Raw genomic sequence first — 21,858 nt, 5'->3', positions numbered from 1 at the left:
TTGTGATGATCACTGTTGTCGTTTTAAACTCTAACCTGTCTGCCCTCTCTCCCTCCCTCCCTTCCTCCAATCCTCTCTCTCCCACCCTCTCTCTCCCTCCCTCTCTCTCTCCCCTCCCTCCCCTCCCTCTCTGTCCTCTCCCTCCCCTCCATCCCTCCTCCTGCCCCAGGCCCAGCAGAGTGTGAGGTGTGTGTGTGGAGCGCTGGGCCTGGCCTCCTTACCGGAGCTGTACCGGCAGCACATGCCCCAGCTGCTGGAGGGGCTGTCGGCCTCCCAGAGGGGCTGGACCAGCCTCTCGCCCCAGAGGCTGCAGCTGCAGCTACTGGCCACACAGTCAGGTGAGGGGGGGGGGGGGGGGGAGCAGACAGACAGACAGACAGACAGACAGACAGGCAGGCAGGCAGGCAGACAGTTCTATATATGTTTCCCTGTGAGTTATGTGGAGAGTAGAGACCTGTCTTGGCACTCGAGGCCCTTCAAACTGAGGCAGCCACAAAGCTTCCATTATATCCCCTAAACCCCTTCCCATGTCTCCCTCTGTCTCCCCGGCTTGTGCACGCACGCATACACACACACACACACAGTCTGGCTGTCATTAGGCCCAGTTAGCTCGGTGATTTGGGTAAATCCACCCTCTGAACTTCACTTTCGTGTTGAAACACCTCCTCCCTCCTTTGCCCCCCCCCCCCCTAACCCTAACCCTAACCCTAACCCTAACCCCCCCCCCAGAGAGGGGGAGGGTTAGGTGGGCGGAAAGCGGACAGGTCTAATTGAGTAGGAGAGGCGTGAGCAGCACTAGCTGCCCCCCCCCCACCTCCCCCCCAGCCCTATAGCTGACTGCTCCACTCTAGCTACACCCAGGTCATCATGTCAAACACCCTCCACCCCCCAAACACCAAAGCACCAAACACCAAAGAGCCCTGGTCTTGACCTCCCTTGCATCAAGGCTACTTTGAACTTCGACTCCTGTGTGTGTGTGTGTGTGTGTGTGTGGTCCGCACCGGGTCAGTGCCAGACGCCACCTCTGTCCCGTTGGCGAGGCCAGACACTGGTGCAGTGTGGGACGGCGAGTGAGAGAATGGGGGTGTGGCTCTGTTTGGGGTGGACGTTGATATTTGAGTGAAACGATCACTTCCTGTTTAACCCGCTATTGTTAGCTGTAGCTGTTGGGGTGAGATGTTTCCTTTATTGCTAATTATGCTAGTTTTAGATTTAAGTTTTCACATAAACCATGCCCTCACGCATCCTTCTGGCCACAGTGTGTGTGTGTGTGTGGGTGGGCAGGCCTGTGCGTGTGAGTTCTCTCATTGTCTTTAATCTGGCACCCTCTACCCCTTACAAAAATAAAGCCTTGCTCATTCTCTGCTCACAACACACCCTGCGCGCACGTGTGTGTGTGCGCCCACACAGCCGAGCTGTCCAGTGTGTCAGCGTATCACCCGGCTGGTCTCTCTCTCACATCCTCTTGCGGTCAGTCTGAGAGACACCAGACCCCGAGACGTCGTCGCTACCCTCCCCAGGTTTCTACCACACGCCCTGCATTCACGTGTCCCTGCCCCGCGACACCCATCCCTCCTCTCCTCCCTCTCTGCTGTTGGGTTAGGGTTAGGTCTCTCTGACTTGTCAGTCTCTCTCTCTCTCTCTCTCTCTCTCTCTCTCTCTCTCTCTCTCTCTCTCTCTCTCTCTCTGACTTGTCAGTCTCTCTCTCTCTCTCTCTCTTTGACTTGTCATTCTCTTTCTTTCTCTGTGTCAACTTTGCCTCATCTCTTGCTCTATCTGGCTGGTTTCTCCCTCTCTCTCTCTCTCTCTCTCTCTCTCTCTCTCCGTCTGTCTTTGTGCCTCTCTCTTTCTCTATTTAACCATCTCTCCATCTTGCGCCTCTCTCTCTCTCCCTCCCTGTCTTTCCCCATGAGTCCAGTCATTCAGTTCCACTGGTCCCAGTCCCAGAGGCAGTTCAGGATATCCTCTGTCTCCAGACCAGTCTGCAACACAGCCCGCAATAACACACACACACACTCGCAGACGTGCACAAAGCTCTATAAATGGTACATACTCTTACAGACAGGGTGTGTGTGTGTGTGTGAATACTTTCCTTCTGAATTTCCCATGCAGGCTCCTAACACACACACTCCAGACTTTTTTTGTTTTGTTTTCCTTTTCATTTTAGTGTGTCACTGTCGGGGTATTCCTTAGGGTTAGTTTGGGGTTAGATGACATATTGCTTGGTCAGTTACACAACTTTCTGTGTGTGTGTGTGGTCCCAGGTCCAGTCATAGGAGAGTTCCTGCCCCTGCTAATGCCCCTGCTGCAGATCCTGGTCCACCCTGACAGAGACCCAGAGATGAGACTGCACATCTTCACCATGCTGTCCAAGCTGCTGCTGGACGCCACCAACACACTGGACTCCCAGGGGTGAGACAGACAGACAGACAGACAGACACATACTCACTCACACACACACCCACTCACACACAGACACACACATGTTATACTGACAACAGGAGTCTGAAAACAAGATATACCTTTTTTGAAAGTTTTAAAGGGGAATACATGCAAATATACATTTACACACAGACACACAAAAGCCAGACAGGACTGGCTACATCACCAAGAATTACTTTCCACACCCTCATTAGCTTGGGGGTATAATGCTGTACTCAACGTCTTTTAATTCACATTTGTTGACATATCTCCCCTAAGGACACAGCACCTACACTACCCTGCAAGCTAGCACCTCCCCAGACTTAGCTTGGCCATTAGCGCTAGCTTAACTCATGTTTTCCTTTCCCACCCCTCATTGACCCCAAAATTAGCATGCTAGTAGCTAGGGACCCTCATCAGCAGTTGAGTATAGCTAAGTCTAACCTAGCTATCTAGCGCCACAACAGTGATGTCAGTGTTTTTGAAATGGCGGTCGCCTCAGGTTCTGTGTCCTCTGTGGAGCTAATTAGTTATGCTAACGGTCAGAATACTGTATTTCTACAGTCTGAGGTACTTGAGGGAGCGTATCCCCATTTCTCTCACCTTCACCACCCGTCTCTGTGAGTGAGCCCAGGGGAGAGAGTGTAAGCTCTAGGGAGGTATCGGGTAGACCCCGCAGCGCTAGCTAGCCTAGCTGGACGCTAATCCACCACCACAGGCATCTGGTCGATCTAGTCTGGGACATACCAACGTGGAAGTCCGTGGAGGGGCTGGGGGGGGGGGCATACCAACACGCATTGGTTGGGGGACGGGGTGGTGGAGAGGTGGTACTTTTTTACCAGTCTGTCCTCGGTGAATTAGTACTGTCATGCTCAATCCACACACAACACACTCCTGAGCACAGTCTCTCAACAGTGGGGTTGAAGGGAGGGGAGGTTTCCAGAGAACAGTTCCCTATTGCGATGTCTCCATCTCCCCTCCTTCCCCCCAGCCTAACCCCCAGGGCCGGGGGCCCTCAGACCCCCCCCCCCCCCTCCACAGGGACTTGGGGCTCTAATCTGGGGGAATGCGTTAAACCCGGGGCCCTGGCTTCCCCTGGGCCCCGCCGGTCACAGCAGTTGTCCTCATCACTCAGCGTGGCGAGGGGGAGGAGGGCCCCGTCACCTCCCCCCCCTCACGTGTCCTCGCCGTGACGACCGGCTGTGCCCCGCGTGTCACCGCGGTCGGAGGGGTGCCCTCGGGGGGTCGCGTCGGGGTCGACCCAGGCGTGTTGGACGACAGAGACAAAGCAGCTAACGGAGTAACAAAAGGCAAAAAACGCACACACACACACACACACACACGTACACACACACACACGTACACACACACACACGTACACACACACACACGTACACACACACGTACACACACGTACACACACGTACACACACACGTGCACCCACACACACACACACGTGCACCCACACACACACACACGTGCACCCACACACACACACACACACACGTGCACCCACACACACACACGTGCACACACACACTTTCCCAACCAAATCAAACCCTGACACCGATACCCTAAACAGACTAGTATAACTCCAGCCCAGAGAGGAAAAGCGCCACTTTGATGGGGGAGTTTTGGGTTTTGCGAAGGTGCGCACCACCACACAATCCACAAAAGGATTCCTCGCCCCCCCTCCCCTCCCCCCTAAACACCCGTCTGTCGGCCCACCTGCAGCGTCCTGTCATCTCCAGGTATCTGCTGTGATCATCTCATCAACACGAGGGAGATGTCACCACACGAGCCCCCCCACCCACAACCTTTTTATCTCGGCGCATCAAGGCCTCGGCCGCAAGTGCTGAGGAGAAAGGAGGGTGAAACAAGTATGAATTCATACTTTTTCTTCCACACAGACGGTTCCCTGTGCGGTGTGTTTGAACAGGGGAGCGGAGCACACACACACACACACACTTTCTCGAGTCTCATCCAGTCTCCGGAGTCTTTGTTCTTCTCCCAAAATGACATAATGACACGTCGTGCGTGAAGGCAGAAGAAGAGAGGGGAGTTTGTCTTTTTCAAACATGCTCGCTCGATCTGCCACGGAAGAGCTCCGACTGTGTTTCATGTGGAACAACACAAGCTGCTATTAAACAGTTAGGGTGAAAGGTAAGTAGCAGGAATGTGAGAATATACCCCACACCGTCTCCAAAATGTGGGAGATAAAAATCTGGAGTTTTGTCCAGAAGGGAGTTCTGTCTCTGTGTGTGTGTGGGGGGGGGGGGGGCAAGACAGGTCTGTAATTGCTTTGTAAGATTTACAGCGGAGAGTCGATCTAGCTTGAATGTACACCCGACAGGCTTACGTCCAGTATTGTGTGTGTGTGTGTGTGTGTGTGTGTGTGTGTGTGTGTGCAGTAGTGTTGGACACGCTCACTGCGATGAGGAAAGATGGCTCTCTGTCATGACTCGCTCGACATCAGGGGAAGCGACGGGCCGCATGCAATGAACGTAACAACAGCTCCCCCTAGTGGTGACCAAGCCCCAAAATCCTTTTTCCACACAGCGACGCTAGAGAAAGTACGCGCTAAGTACGTGTTGAGGTTTGTTCAGGTCACATAGCAATATGGACGTGCACAGGCCCCTCACCGCCCTGTCAGTGGAGGTGTTGGGAGCAGAGCGGAAAGATCCGGAAAGGGGGGGGGGGCGCCTGTGAGAAAGAACGTCAGTTGGCTTGGAAGTGAAGGACGTCCAGATGGTCCCGTCTTCTCCTCACTTCCTCACTTCCTCTCCCTCCCTCTCTCCTCCCTCCCTCCCTCTCCTTCTCCCTCTCTCTCCCTCCCTCTCTCTCCCTCCCTCTCTCCTTCTCTCTCTCTCCTTCACTCTCCCCCTCTCTCTCCTCTCTCTCTCTCTCTCTCTCTCTCTCTCTCTCTCTCTCTCTCTCTCTCTCTCTAGTGTTGCTTCATGTGTACCGATTGAGCCAGGGACACAAGTGTGTAGCACTTTGTAGCAGACAGCTAACTCAGCTGTTGGTACTTAGTAACAGCAGCCCCTAATCGGGTCCAGTAGAATTACACCCAGCTATGCTCCCACTTACGTTCAGGGCATGTTTTCATGTCTGTCATCTCTCTCTCCCTATCTCCCTCTATCTCTCTCTCCCTCTCTGTCCTATCTCCTTGCTCCTCTCTCTCTTACCTCACTTTCTCTTCCCTCCCCCCCCTCTCTCTCTCTCCCCCCCCCTCTCTCTCTCTCCCTCCCTCCCTCTCTCTCCCTCAACCCCCCTCTCTGTCTCTCTCTCCCTCCACCCCCCTCTCTCTCTCTCTGTCTCTCTCTCCCCCTCCCTCTCTCTCTCTCCCTCCCCCCTCCTCTGTGCAGGAGCTTCAGGGGGTATCTGGAGGTGTTCCTGAGGGAGGTGCTGCTCCCTAACCTGGTGTGGAGAGCCGGCCGCACCGCCGCCGCCGTCCGGACCTCGGCCCTCAGCTGCCTGCTGGCCCTGCTGCAGGGCGGGGCCGTCACCCCCACACAGGTACACACACACACACACAGGGGTATACACACACACACGGGTACACACACACAGCTGCACACACACACGGGTACACACACACACACAGGTACACACACACAGGTACAGACACACAGCTGCACACACACACACACAGGTACACACACACACACACAGGTGCACACACACACAGGTGCGCACACACCTGGAAAAGGGGCACACACACTCATCCGACATCAATACAGACATTCTCACCGGCCGGTTAGAAGGATTGTAATCTGTTTATCCCTTCCCCCTCTCTCTCTTCTTGGCTGTGTGGGTGGGGGTGTGTGTGTGGGTGTGGGTGTGTTTTGGGTTCACATACATTTGTCCCGGTGGAAAAAAGCTTTCCTCTGTCCTGTTTCACTGTTGTAGAGGCTGTAACCATCACCAAGCTGCCGCACACACACACACACACACACACTTAGACACACACTGGTGTTGGAGTGAACATGCTGAGTTAGGAGAGTGTGCACACGGGCAGGAACACGACCGCAGGCCGGGTGTTCGGGAACACGACCGCAGGCCGGGTGTTCGGGAACACGACCGCAGGCCGGGTGTTCGGAAACACGACCGCAGGCCGGGTGTTCGGAAACACGACCGCAGGCCGGGTGTTCGGAAACACGACCACAGGCCGGGTGTTCTGAAACACGACCACAGGCCGGGTGTTCGGAAACACGACCACAGGCCGGGTGTTCGGGAACACGACCACAGGCCGGGTGTTCGGGAACACGACCACAGGCCGGGTGTTCGGGAACACGACCACAGGCCGGGTGTTCGGAAACACGACCACAGGCCGGGTGTTCGGGAACACGACCGCAGGCCGGGTGTTCAGGGGGACCATTGTTCCTTCCACTCCTCCTTCCTTCCTGGGAAAACAGTTAGCTGCTCCGTTTACAGCCCTCTGACTGATGTCATGTTCAAACGCTTCCCTGCCAGCTCTTCTTCTGGCCAAGTGTTTTCCTCTCTCTCCACCTCTGTCTTCCAGCACTCTTCTCTTCTCCTGTCTCTCTCTACCTCTCTCTCTCTTTTTTTTTCTCCCCACCTTTATCCCTCTCTCTCCTTGTCTTTCTATCTCCCGTCTCCCCCCTGCTCCGTCTATCCACATCTTGTTTCTCTCTCTCCCTCTTTCTCCCCCTCCCTCCCGCTCACTCTCTCTCCATCCCTCTCTCCCTGTCTCTCTCCGTTTCTTCTGTTTTGTACACACGTCCAAGGTGTGTGTGTGTTCCTCCGGAGAGCGTTCTGTGTACTAGCTGCTTTAACAGCAGCTGGATCCATCATCACTCCTTCTCCGGCTGTTTCCTCACAGCTTAAGTGTTTCGACGGCCATTTTGTTACGCAACAGTCTGGTCGAAGTCAGACTTTGAAAATCGCACGACAACCAAATAACTGTCTGTCTTTCTATCTGTGTGTATGTGTCTGTGGGTGCATGTGTATGTCTGTGCGTGTTGTGGTGTGTGTGTGTGTGTCTCTGTATGTATGTGTGTGTGTGTGTGTGTGTGTGTATCTGTGTGTCTCTCTGTATGTGTGTGTGTATCTGTGTGTCTCTCCGTGTGTGTGTGTGTCTCTCTCTGTATGTGTGTGTGTATCTGTGTGTCTCTCTGTATGTGTGTGTGTGTGTGTCTCTCTCTGTGTGTGTGTGTGTATCTGTGTGTCTCTGTATGTGTGTGTGTATCTGTGTGTCTCTCCGTGTGTGTGTGTGTCTCTCTCTGTATGTGTGTGTGTATCTGTGTGTCTCTCTGTATGTGTGTGTGTGTGTATCTGTGTGTCTCTCCGTGTGTGTGTGTGTCTCTCTCTGTGTGTGTGTGTGTATCTGTGTGTCTCTGTGTGTGTGTGTGTGTGTGTGTTGCCAGCTGCTGTGTGTGGAGGAGCCCCTGAGGCCCCTGCTCCTGTCGGGCCTGGAGGAGGACTCCCCTCTGGCCCGGGGCCTGGCCTGCCGCTCCCTCTCCACCCTGCTGGCCCTGCTGGGGCCCAGCCTGCACCCCGACGCCCTCCACAAGGTCTACCCCGGTAATCACACACATGTATACACACACACCCACACACATGTATACACACACACATATATACACACACACACACACACATAGACACACATGTATACACACACACACACATGTATACACACACACACATATATACACACACACATAGACACACATGTATACACACACACACATATATATATATACACACACACATAGACACACATGTATACACACACACACATATATACACACACACATAGACACACATGTATTCAGACATATACACACACACATGTATACACACACAGATATGTATTCAGACATATACACACACACATGTATACACACACAGATATGTATACATACACACATAGACACACATGTATACACACACACACATATATACACACACACATAGACACACATGTATACACACACACACACATATACACACACATATATACACACACATATATGTATTCAGACATATACACACACACATGTATACACACACAGATATGTATACATACACACACGCATGAGGCACACACACACAGATATACTGATGTGTGTGTGTGTGTGTGTGTGTCCAGAGCTTCTGAAGCGTCTGGATGACAGCAGTGTGGAGGTGCGCGCCGTGGCTCTCAAAGCCCTGGGCGTGTGGCTGTCCTGCCTGGGGAAGGACTACAACTCCCAGCTCTGTAGTCCTCACCTGGAGTTCCTGTTCCAGCAGCTGCTGCTGCACCTGGACGACCCCGACAGCCACGTGCAGGACGCTGTGCTGGGTGAGACACACACACACTTACACATACAGACATATACTCACACACACCTGGAGAGATGCACTCACAAGGGTCCACTCTCCCGCACAATGAGAGTGGATTCTATTAGTAACCAAAACTGTACCCCAAACATTGACCTTTTCGACCTCAATCTGACCTCTCACCTTAACCAGACTTCAAACCTTAGATCAAGCCTCTCAGTTTATCAGTTCTGGACATATCGTCCTTTTTGTCATGGTGACCATCTGCTGTCAGACTGACCACGACAAGTGTTCCTAATGCTGGGGGGAGGGGGGGGGGGGGTTGAGGGAGGAGGGGAGGGGTGGTGATGATGATGACGCCTCGGGAGAATCAGAGGAGCCAGGGGGTGTGGGTGGGGGTGTGGGGAGCGGGCGGGCAGGGTTCCTCCATCACACAACACCACATTATCCCAGGCACGCTGCCCGAACCCCCCCCCCCTCTCATCTATCTCAGTTTTCCACTCCATTTATCACTAAAGATGGAACCCCCCACCCACACCCCCAAAAATGCTTTTTGATGCCTCGGTGATTTCATCGGCACCCCACCGACAGACACACACACACACACACACCACCAAGGTGACGCTCCTTGCCACCGTGCCCAGGGCAGGCATCCCTCGGCGGGGCTAATGTGAGCCTGCTAACCCCCGTCCCTCTGCACTCTGGGAGAACAGCCCCCGTAATCACATTCACATGGAGACCCTTCTCCCCTCGTCGCCTCACACACACACACACACCCCCGTCTCACGTAATCCCTCTCTCTTTTATCTCTCATCCCACATCTCCAGCTACGTGTTTTCCTACGGGCTTGACAAGTCGTGCGTGTGTGTGTGTGTGTGTGTGTGTGTGTGTGTGTGAGAAGGAGAGAGAGAGAGAGATATTTACTGCTGGAAACTCTGAGAGGGGTTTCCTGTACAAAATATCTGAGGTTTAGCTCCCGAGGCACCAACTGGGGAACTTGTTTCACTCTCCTGTCTCCTCTCCTTCCCCTTCATCTCCCCTCCTCTACCCTCCCCACACAAGAGAGCCCCTTCCAGGTAGCAGGTGTGTGTGTTCCTCCGGAGAGCGTTCCGTGTACTAGCTGCTCTAACAGCAGCTGGATCCATCGTCGCTCCTTCCGGCTGTTTCCTCACAGCTTAAGTGTCTCGGCGGGCATTTTGTTACGTAACAGTCTGGTCGAAGTCAGACTTCGAAAAATCTCACAACAACAAAATCCAAGTGTGTATGTAGGGGCCAGCCTCCAGACTAGGTTATCTCTCCCCGGGGAGCGAGATGGAGAGGAGGTGATGGGGAGGGAGAGGAGGTGATGGGGAGGGAGAGGAGGTGATGGGGAAGGGGAGGAGGTGATGGGGAGGGAGAGGAGGTGATGGGGAGGGAGAGGAAGGGAGGGAGAGGAGGTGATGGGGAGGGAGAGGAAGGGAGGGAGAGGAGGTGATGGGGAGGGAGAGGAGGTGATGGGGAGGGAGCAGTTGCTTCCGTACCTGGGACAGTCTGCTCCCCCCCCCCAGGGTCCTCCTACAGCCCCTCCCAAAGTCCATATGTTTGGCTTTTTTCTTCTTCTTCTGTGGTGGCTGCTGGTTTTGAGTGCCTGTGGGACCTTGTCTGCTGAAAGCTCACTGACTGGAGATGGAAATCAAGTTTATCAACTGACCTTCACTTGAGAACTCGGTTTGAGCGCGCGCGCGCGTGTGTGTGTGTGTGTGTGTGGGATCAGGCGAGATAACGTAGATGTGTGTGTGTGTGTGTGTATGAGAGGCCGTATAGGCCATAATTCATACTTGGTCTCACATACACGCCATGACCTCACATATATACCATCATACTCTCACATATATACCATTATACTCTCACATATATACCATTATACTCTCACATATACACCATTATACTCTCACATACACGCCATGACCTCACATATATACCATTATACTCTCACATATACACTATTATACTCTCACATATACACCATTATACTCTCACATATACACTATTATACTCTCACATATACACCATTATACTCTCACATATACACTATTATACTCTCACATATACACTATTATACTCTCACATATACACTATTATACTCTCACATATACACTATTATACTCTCACATACACGCCATGACCTCACATATACACCATTATACTCTCACATATACACCATTATACTCTCACATATACACCATTATACTCTCACATATACACCATTATACTCTTGCACATAAACTGGCATACTCTCTTACACACACAAAAATACCGTCTTATATGCACCATCATACTAAAGTATGACAATATATGTAAGAGACAAATAGTATGTGTGAAACAGAATGTTACTATATGCAAGAGAATAACAGGATGTGTAAGAGAGAATACTTATCTATGTGAGAGAGAATACTTGTCTATGTGAGAGAGAATACTTGTCTATGTGAGAGAGAATACTTGTCTATGTGAGAGAGAATACTTGTGTATGTGAGAGAGAATACTTGTCTATGTGAGAGAGAATACTTGTCTATGTGAGAGAGAATACTTGTCTATGTGAGAGAGAATACTTGTCTATGTGAGAGAGAATACTTGTCTATGTGAGAGAGAATACTTGTCTATATGAGAGAGAATACTTGTCTATGTGAGAGAGTTTGATTGAAACGGAAGGCAGTTTGATTGAAAAGGAAGTAGTACTGAATTCTCAGTTCCTGATTGGCTTACACATGAAGAAGGATTTGGGGTAGATGTAGCTAACGCCCACCTTCCCTATCAAGACGAGACTGAGTGACATGATAAGATGGCAGAGAGTGGGCGGCTTAATGAAGCCATTGGACTCATTAATAACATTTTATTAACATTTTATACTCCAAATGCTGCGGCGTTATTGTAGGGAGGACAGACCCGTTCCTGAATTACGTTTTTACAGTTATTCCTGGGGAAATTATGGAATTAAATTACATATTAACTATACTAAAATACTTGTGCACAATAATATTTGCTAAATGTAGACGTTTTTAAAGGTTTTTAATTTGACCTCGAAGCCTTTTGTGAAAATGAGGCTAGTTTCACGACAGCGACTTTGGATGTATACTAGGCTACTTTAACATGTTAGCTGATTAGCCAGTAAGAGTGAGATATGTATACAGTCACATTAACAAACCTCTTCTTTGTAAACTTAAATACGATGGGAACACATCACATTAACAATTCCAAAACGCACCACACGCCAAACAATTTTTTTTGTCAAGCGTCTCTAAACTCAGATTCCGAGTCGGATCCATGAAGCTTTCGTTGCAGTGAATGGGTGCGGGCACTCATCGGGCATAGGGGCCTACACTCAAATAGGATCTTAAAAGTCCCAACTGGAAAATGTTGTGAACAGATTGACATCAAGTTCAGTTTGTGGCATTGAAGTTTAGGTTAATAGCCAAAGGTGTAAAGACCACTCGGCTAATTAAAGACGTCAACGGTTAAAACCCCAGTGCCACGGGACGGTATTCACACAGGCATTGGCTTTAATTTAAATGATAGTTTGTTTCATCAATTGAAAAACTGATCTAGGACTTGTGACTCAAGTAGTGGGGGTCGGTATAGCTTCCTAAACAACTATGGAATTCTACATTTGAGTTTTTTAGTGGATTTGCTTGAATCGTTGTCAGAAATGTTGGAATCAAAGACGACAGCCATCCACAGTGGCTATTTCTAACGCTAACGATGAAATGCGCCGGCTCTTCAGACCTGGATCAGGTGCATCACGGAGCGGCAGCAGCACTCTGTCAGGAGTCTTAACCGAAATACTGCGGAGTTTGATATTGGGATTGCGCCATCACTTGGCTGGCATTAAGACGAGCTCCTGACAGAGTGCTGCTGCCGCTCCTTGATGCACCTGATCCAGGTCTGAAGAGCCGGCGCATTTCATTGTCAACGTTAGCGTTAGAAACAGCCCCCGCGTATGGCTGTCGTCCTTGATACAACATTTCTGACAATGACGCCTTAGGATTTGGAGTATGCAAAATGTTATTGATGAATCCATCTTGTCATGTCACTCAGTCTCGTCTTGATAGGGAAGGTGGGCGTTAGCTACATCTACCCCAAATCCTTCTTCATGTGTAAGCCAATCAGGAACTGAGAATTCAGTACTACTTCCTTTTCAATCAAACTGCCTTCCGTTTCAATCAAACTCTCTCACATAGACAAGTATTCTCTCTCATATAGACAAGTATTCTCTCTCACATAGACAAGTATTCTCTCTTACATAGACAAGTATTCTCTCTCACATAGACAAGTATTCTCTCTCACATAGACAAGTATTCTCTCTCACATAGACAAGTATTCTCTCTCACATAGATAAGTATTCTCTCTTACACATCCTGTTATTCTCTTGCATATAGTAACATTCTGTTTCACACATACTATTTGTCTCTTACATATATTGTCATACTTTAGTATGATGGTGCATATAAGACGGTATTTTTGTGTGTGTAAGAGAGTATGCCAGTTTATGTGCAAGAGTATAATGGTGTATATGTGAGAGTATAATGATGTATATGTGAGAGTATAATGGTGTATATGTGAGAGTATAATGGTGTATATGTGAGAGTATAATGGTATATATGTGAGAGTATAATGGTATATATGTGAGAGTATAATGGTATATATGTGAGAGTATAATGGTGTATATGTGAGAGTATAATGGTATATATGTGAAAGTATAATGGTATATACGTGAGAGTATAATGGTATATATGTGAGAGTATAATGGTATATATGTGAGGTCATGGCGTGTATGTGAGAGTATAATGGTGTATATGTGAGAGTATAATGGTATATACGTGAGAGTATAATGGTATATATGTGAGAGTATGATGGTATATATGTGAGGTCATGGCGTGTATGTGAGATCAAGTATGAATTAAGGCCTATACGGCCTCTCATATGTGTGTGTGTGCGTGCATACATTGTGTGTGTTTGCGTGCATGCTTGCAAGGGAGAGGTGATATAAAGTGTGTGTGTGTGTGCGTCGGGCTGACCATGAAGGCATTCCCCTCCGTAATGAGACGAGCTGCCTCGGTGCTGACTGACTTATGGCACGCCACATAACAGCCAGCACGCCAATCCGGACACATCCCTTTGTCTCATGCACGTCTGCGTTTGAACTTTCAATCTCTCTTTCTGTCTTTTTTTCCTTCCTTCCTCCCCAACCACATTCTCTATTTTAGCCTTGATCCCATTCTTATATGGTTCTTGGATTTCAAACGCGTCTCCAGAAGGGCTTGATGTCTACCGCTCTTCTGACAGGATGATGGACAGTGCTCGTACCCCCCCACCCCCCCCCCCCACCCCGATTCCTCCACCTCCCATAATCCCCACCACCAACCACCGCCTATCCTGCCAGCGCCTTCGCTACCTGCCCCCCCCCCCCACACACACACACACCGCTGGCACGCTCTGCACCAATCATCATTGTTCTCCTTTGTTCTCCCAAAAACGCCCATCTCCCCCCCCCGTCCACAAAACGGTATATACAAGTCAGAGAATTCCCCCTCTTTACGTTTTCCTTCAGAGGAGGAGGAGGGGTGGGGGGGTACAAAAGGCGGTTCCGTCCGGAACGGGGGGGGGGGGGGGGGGGGGGGGGCGAGGGGGTTGGCTGAGGCAGCCAGGCTGAAGGGAGGCAGCCAGGCTGAAGGGAGGCAGCCAGGCTGAAGGGAGGCAGCCGGCTGAAGGGAGGCAGCCAGGCTGAAGGGAGGCAGCCAGGCTGAAGGGAGGCAGCCAGGCTGAAGGGAGGCAGCCAGGCTGAAGGGAGGCAGCCGGCTGAAGGGAGGCAGCCAGGCTGAAGGGAGGCGTGTCAGCAGCACAGCGCCGTGTGTCCCACATGTGGCTCTCCGTGGACGTCTGACAGCTGACACTCGCCGGCCTAATTCATGTCGTTCCGCACCAGCATGTCTAGGGAAGGTCTGGGGAACTCCTTCGCGGGGGACGTTTTCGAGTGGGGCGACGGTGCCACCTGGTGGAGAGGGGGAGTACAGAGACGGCGGTCCTGGTTTCGGGTCTTTGTTTACATTTACATTTAGTCATTTAGCAGACGCTCTTATCCAGAGCGACTTACAGTAAGTACAGGGACATTCTCCCCGAGGCAAGTAGGGTGACGTGCCTTGCCCAAGGACACAATGTCATTTGGCACAGCCGGGAATCGAACCAACAACCTTCTGATTACTAGCCCGACTCCCTAACCGCTCAGCCATCTGACCCTTTTGTTTGAGTCCAGGATAGGTCTTAGTCAAGGTTGTGAAACTGCAGCCTCTGGTATTGCAGGAACATGCTGAAGGGTTGGAGCGCTCTCCATCTCCTTCTTCTGGTTCTCCTGGAGGTGTCCCCTAACTGTCCTCTCTCTCTCTCTCTCTCTCTCTGTTCCTCTTCAGAGGTGCTGAAGGCAGGCAGCCCCGTGCACCCAGCTCTGCTGAAGCAGGAAGTGGAGGCCGTGAGGGACAAACAGCGCAGCCCTGCCTACTGCGACCAGCTCCTTCAGCACCTCCAGTCTCTTCCCAGGGACGAGGCGTAGACACCTGGGGCTTCGACCTGGACTCGCACGCACGCTCTCAGACACGTGTTCAGACACAATTACATTCAGATTTGATTCGGTAGGTATACACACGCGCACACACGCATATTTTGATACACACCCACACAAGCGCGTTCTTTGACAGGAACTCGGGTCACACGAACGACCGCGACGACACAACCTCTCTCTCATCTCCCGTTTGAGGTGTCGTCGTGTGCTTTGAGAGACGGTGGAAACATTCACTGTCAAGTAGTCAGACGACCGTGTCAGAACTGTTCAAGATCCAGCCGTTGTGTTTCCTGGGTTTGGATTTGTTCACCACCCAAGTTCTTGCTCTGCGCATGTTCGAACCCCATGCATCATTTTAGCATGATTGTTTTGCAGGATCCTTAATTCAATTGTGTTCTGTGCCTTGCTTTTATCCCCTGTATGTTTTTGGTCAAGAAATCTTTTTGCTATATAAAAAAAAAATATATATGTGTGTGAGTTGTTTCCTGTGTCCTAGTCTAATGAGCTGTACTCGTATCGGTCAGGGCTGCGTTTCCCGATAACGATGGATCGTAGCTGTTACGAGGGTTCTCTACGATCAAAATAACGATCCATCGTTATTTCTTCCGTGCGTTTCCCGAACATGCTCGTAAGGAGAACCATCGTACGTGTCTCTTAAGTTGCACTTAACAAGACGCTGTCCATTGTACTGAAATGTGATTCTTCTGACGCAACTTTAAGACTTTAAAATTTAAACGTTAACCCAAATAATTGACGAATTACGGTACACAAAAAAAAAATTCTGTCGCTACAGAAAACTTCACATTTATTATAGGCTACTTATTTGAGTACTTTTCAATGTACATTGTATGATGCTACATGAAGGCAAAGACAATAAAGTGAACTATGCTGCGTCTGAGTTTTACACCGGTGTCAGGACCCTGCAATCAGCGACACAGGATGCTAAATACCAATAGGAGGTCTTGGAAATTAAGTAGGCTCGTCTCCAAATTGATGTGAGGAAGCTCTTGTTTGAAGAGATGAAGTTCACAAGGCCCTCCATTTCTGTGCCTATTCTTCTTCCCAATCAACAAGGTAGTGTCAAATGTAGGTTACCTTATAGCCTAAGCATACAATGTTTATTTAAATTAAGTAAAGGCTGAATTGTGTATTGTATCATATATTCAGTGTTGCCTGTCCAATCCTTACATGTTTACCTTATAGATCCATGTGAGGAGCAGGAGCAGGGAGAACAAACTCCACTAAAACAACTATTTCTCAAATTATTTGTGCCTTGGTTTTTAAATCTTCTTGGTAGGCTAATCCACTTTCCATAGGCAAATATATATATATATATGTAATATATATATATATAAGTCCTATATTTACTACTTGATTGAACTACAAGGTTAAAAACCATGCATATAAATGGTATCACACATGGCATGTCCCAGCTAGCAGCCTAAATAATTCAATGTACAAATACAAGCATCTCAATCCAACATATTTACTGTCTTATTTTCTAGTGCTGACTATATCTACAATCTTGCATAGGCCAACAGCTTTCCAAGACCATGTTTGCGATCTCATAATTCTCACATATTGGCCACAAATGACATTGTGACAAATGACAAACACATAAGTAATGAATACCCAGTCTTCAACATGGAATCATTGTTTCTGACATGAATAATCAACTCTACTTTAATTGATGGTTGATCAATTATACTCATTATGATTGTAAGATATGACATCATGATATCATGCTGCTCCTGAACCACATAGAAGCAGACATGCAGAGGCTAACAAGGAGGTCCTTTGCACTGAACCCTGCAACCCAACTACTGGCAGTGTTAAGGTTCTATGCCACTGGCAGTTTTCTGGAGGTTATTGGAGATGGACATGGGCTCTCCAAGGCCTCAGTGTCAAGATCTGTGCAGGCTGTCACAACTGCATTACTTTGCCACATCCCAGACCACATCCAATTCCCCACAACCAGAGGGAACAAGTCTGCGGTGCACCCCAGTGGACTTAGGCTATCTTCAATGGCTTTTATGATTTTTGTACGAGTTTTCACTCCCTCCCAGCCCCTTCACCCTGTGTGACTTCCCAGTCAACCCTGTGGAGTCTTTCCATTTCCTGGGCGCCACCATCTCCTAACATCAGGCTCGGCTCTGCCACCAGCCTCTTCATCCACCGGGCTTGGCGTGCTACCAGCCCTATAATTCTAATAAACATCTTCAATGTTCAATTGTTGTTGTGTTAGGCTATTGTACTTGTAAAAGTGTTACGTTAATGCATTTCTAGTTACTATTGCACATTACAACAGCCATATTTCAATTTTATAGTATTTTGAATAAGACTGACATTTGTTTTAGTGGGCTCACCATCCGCAGGAGGGGTCATGGGGGTCGGGTGCAGTGTGAGACGGGCGGCGGCCGAAGGCGGGGGCCTTGGTGGTCCGATCCTCGGCTGCAGAAGCTAGCTCTAGGGACGTGGAACGTCACCTCGCTGGCGGGAAAGGAGCCTGAGCTGGTGCGCGAGGTAGAGAAGTTCCGGGTAGATATAGTCGGCCTCGCCTCGAAGCACAGCATCGGCTCCGGAACCAGTCTCCTTGAGAGGGGCTGGACTCTCTTCCACTCTGGAGTTGCCCTCGGTGAGAGGCGTCGAGCTGGGGTGGGAATACTTGTTTCCCCTCGGTTCGGCGCCTGTACGTTGGGGTTCACCCCGGTGGACGAGAGGGTAGCCTCCCTCCGCCTTCGGGTGGGGGGACGGGTCCTCACTGTTGTTTGTGCTTATGCACCAAACGGCAGCTCAGAGTACCCACCCCAACGACAGTGAGACCTGGAGGGGTGTGATTTGGGGGAACGGCCCCCCCGATCTGAAGCCGAGCAGTGTTTTGTTGTTGGACTTCTGTGCTAGACACGGCTTGTCCATAACGAACACCATGTTCAAGCATAAGGGTGTCCATATGTGCACTTGGCACCAGGACACCCGAGGTCTCAGTTCGATGATAGACTTTGTAGTTGCGTCGTCGGATCTGAGGCCGAATGTCTTGGACACTAGGGTGAGGAGAGGGGCGGAGCTGTCAACTGATCACCACCTGGTGGTGAGTTGGCTACGATGGTGGGGGAAGACGCCGGTTAGGCCTGGCAGGCCCAAGCGTAATGTGAGGGTCTGCTGGGAACGGCTGGCAGAGTCCCCTGTCAGAAGGAGCTTCAACTCCCACCTCCGGGAGAGCTTCGATCATGTCTCGGGGGAGGCCGGGGACATTGAGTCCGAATGGGCCATGTTCCGGGCCTCCATTGTTGAGGCGGCTGACCGGAGCTGCGGACGCAAGGCGGTCGGTGCATGTCGCGGCGGCAACCCTCGGACCCGGTGGTGGACGCCGGAGGTGAGGGAAGCCGTCAAGCTGAAGAAGGAGGCCTATCGGACTTTGTTGGCTGGTAGGACTCCAGAGGCAGCTGATGTGTACCGGCAGGCCAAGCGGAATGCGGCTTTGGCGGGAGGCAAAAACCCGGGCGTGGGAGGAGTTCGGCGAGAATGGACCATGGAGAATGACTTCCGAGCGGCTTCGAAAAGGTTCTGGACCACCATCCGGCCACTCAGGAGGGGGAAGCAGTGCACTGTCAACGCTGTATATTGTGGGGATGGTGCGCTGCTGACCTCGATGGGGGACGTCCTGGATCGGTGGAAGGAATACTTTGAAGACCTCCTTAATCCCACCAACACGCGTTCCGACGTGGAGGCAGAGTCTGGGGACATTGGGGGGGGGCCCTTCTATCTCTGGGGCTGAGGTCGCCGAGGTGGTTGAAAAGCTCCGCGGTGGCAAGGCCCCTGGGGTGGATGAGGTCCGCCCGGAGTTCCTTAAGGCTCTGGATGTTGTAGGGCTGTCTTGGTTGACACGACTCTGCAACATCGCGTGGACATCGGGGACAGTGCCTCTGGACTGGCAGACCGGGGTGGTGGTTCCCCTCTTTAAAAAGGGGGACCGGAGGGCGTGCTCCAACTTTAGAGGGATCACACTCCTCAGCCTCCCTGGGAAAGTCTATTCAGGGGTGCTGGAGAGGAGGGTCCGTCGGATTGTCGAACCTCGGATTCAGGAGGAGCAATGTGGTTTTCGTCCTGGCCGTGGAACTGTGGACCAGCTCTATACCCTCGGCAGGGTTCTGGAGGGTGCATGGGAGTTCGCCCAACCAGTCTACACATATTTTGTGGATTTGGAAAAGGCGTTCGACCGTGTCCCTCGGGGGCTCATGTGGGGGGTGCTCCGGGAGTATGGGGTACTGGACTCCCTGATTGGGGCTGTTCGGTCCCTGTACGACCGGTGCCAGAGTTTGGTCCGCATTGCCGGTAGTAAGTCAAACTTGTTCCCGGTGAGGGTTGGACTCCGCCAGGGCTGCCCTTTGTCACCGATTCTGTTCATAACTTATATGGACAGAATTTCTAGGCGCAGCCAGGGCGTTGAGGGGGTCCGGTTTGGTGACCTCAGGATCGGGTCGCTGCTTTTTGCGGATGATGTGGTCCGGTTGGCTTCATCGGGCCGTGATCTCCAGCTCTCACTGGAGCGGTTCGCAACTGAATGCGAAGCGGCTGGGATGGGAATCAGCACCTCCAAATCTGAGGCCATGGTTATCGACCGGAAAAAGGTGGAGTGCAATCTCCGGGTCGGGGAGGAGATCTTGTCCCAAGCGGAGGAGTTCAAGTATCTCGGGGTCTTGTTCACGAGTGAGGGAAGGATGGAGCGCGAGATCGAAAGGCGGATCGGTGCGGCGTCCGCAGTGATGCGGGCTCTGCATCGGTCCGTCGTGGTGAAGAAGGAGCTGAGTCGAAAGGTGAAGCTCTCTATTTACCAGTCGATCTACGTTCCTACCCTCACCTATGGTCACGAACTGTGGGTAGTGACCGAAAGAACAAGATCGCGAATACAAGCGGATGAAATGAGTTTTCTCCGCAGGGTGTCCGGGCTCTCCCTTAGAGATAGGGTGAGAAGCTCGGTCATCCGGGAGGGGCTCAGAGTAGAACCGCTGCTCCTCTGCGTCGAGAGGGGCCAGTTGAGGTGACTCAGGCATCTGATAAGGATGCCTCCTGGACACCTCCCTGGTGAGGTGTTCTGGGCACGTCCCACTGGGAAGAGGCCCCGGGGAAGACCCAGGACACGCTGGAGGGACTATGTCTCTCGGCTGGCCTGGGAACGCCTCGGGGTCCCCCAGGAAGAGCTGGTGGAAGTGGCCGGGGAGAGGAAAGTCTGGGCTTCCCTGCTTAGGTTGCTAGATGATGGATGGATGGATGACATTTGTTTTTTAAATACCTTCATTGCATGCGCCAAAACCACCAAATAAAATTATTTTGTGTAACCTAAATTTACTTGAGAATAAACCGGATTCTGATATTTTTTCGGCACTTAAACTTGTATTGTTCACTAAGAAATATCCCAGTTCCAGCGTAACTGCTGTAATAAGAGAACCAAAATAATCTTATTTTCCATCTGAAGTAACTTTCAGCATTAGTCTAATGTAGTTTTCATGGTCAGCCTACGTGTGTCTCCACTGAGTCTCTGTGCTACGATGCACTTAGCGATCTACGACTGGTCTGGAGCTCTCGTTAATCTACGAGGATTTTCAAGTGCCTCTTTAGCTACGATGGTTTCGGGAAACGGCCCGTACAACTAAGATCCATCGTACGATGGACTCTACTATCAATTTAGGCTTACGATGCTTTCGGGAAACGCACCCCAGGTTGGTATCACTTCCTCATGGTGGGCGGTGTAGCGGGATGATATTTTATTCATGCTTCTTTACAACACGCATTCTCATCCATACATGTACACACAGAGCAAACCAACACAAATTACAATTCAAGAAGCAATTGAAATTCAACTTTATTTGGATAACCCTTTTGACAAGCAATATCAATGTGTGGGCTTCACACATGTCATCTGGCCGGTTATGGCCGCACAACCTTAGGAGCGATGGTGCCCATCACAGTGATGCTGGCTGGATCCCAAACGCAGTTTTCTTCCAGACCACTCCTCACCATGCCACAGTTAGGTGGAACCCAGGCCGTGTCAAAACCACGATCATGCCAGCTCTTCTGGTCGGGATGGTATTGTCGATCGATTTTTTTCACTTTGCCAACATTGACCTTCACCCTTAGAACAACCCTATCATGCTCAGGCAACTCTAGTGGGTATCTGCTAGCCTTCTGCAGGTCCCGGCTGAGATACACCCCTGGACCCAACATGCCCTTTGTGGATCTCTGGAACCCATTCTTCAGTATGGCTTTAGCAACCTCTTGGCTGGTACCGTGGTACATGACGTAGGTCCAACCAGACTTGGGTTCTGGATGATCGAGTGGTGTCACCCCTGGGGGGAGAGTGAAGTCATCCTCTGCCCAGGTGCACTGAGACACTTGGCGCGCTGGCTTGTACATATTACTGAGGGAGACAAAGGGGTTGTAACTTAACAATCTTTTCACATCGCGAAGCCCAAAGACAACACATGAAATTCCTCTGCCATCATATTTTTGTCACGGCACACTACTGTAAAGAAATTACTGTAGAGGTAGGTACTGCAACTAG

General features: G+C 50.7%; 1 protein-coding gene across 1 annotated transcript in view; it reads left to right on the top strand.

Annotated features, from left to right (window-relative positions):
- LOC134014502 (dynein axonemal assembly factor 5) overlaps positions 1-15,768 on the top strand; it is a 30,275-nt gene extending 14,507 nt beyond the window's left edge. Inside the window, exons 8-13 of the mRNA XM_062454001.1 lie at positions 170-338; positions 2,265-2,412; positions 5,791-5,941; positions 7,813-7,969; positions 8,541-8,732; positions 15,151-15,768. Of these exons, the coding sequence (XP_062309985.1) occupies positions 170-338; positions 2,265-2,412; positions 5,791-5,941; positions 7,813-7,969; positions 8,541-8,732; positions 15,151-15,290 (957 nt within the window). The 3' untranslated portion in view covers positions 15,291-15,768. The remainder of the gene's footprint in view (positions 1-169; positions 339-2,264; positions 2,413-5,790; positions 5,942-7,812; positions 7,970-8,540; positions 8,733-15,150) is intronic.
- Positions 15,769-21,858: the final 6,090 nt, after the last annotated feature.

This window comes from Osmerus eperlanus, chromosome 2 (assembly GCF_963692335.1).
Source record: "Osmerus eperlanus chromosome 2, fOsmEpe2.1, whole genome shotgun sequence".
Classification (NCBI taxonomy): domain Eukaryota; kingdom Metazoa; phylum Chordata; class Actinopteri; order Osmeriformes; family Osmeridae; genus Osmerus; species Osmerus eperlanus.
This window is presented reverse-complemented; position numbering and strand designations above follow the sequence as displayed.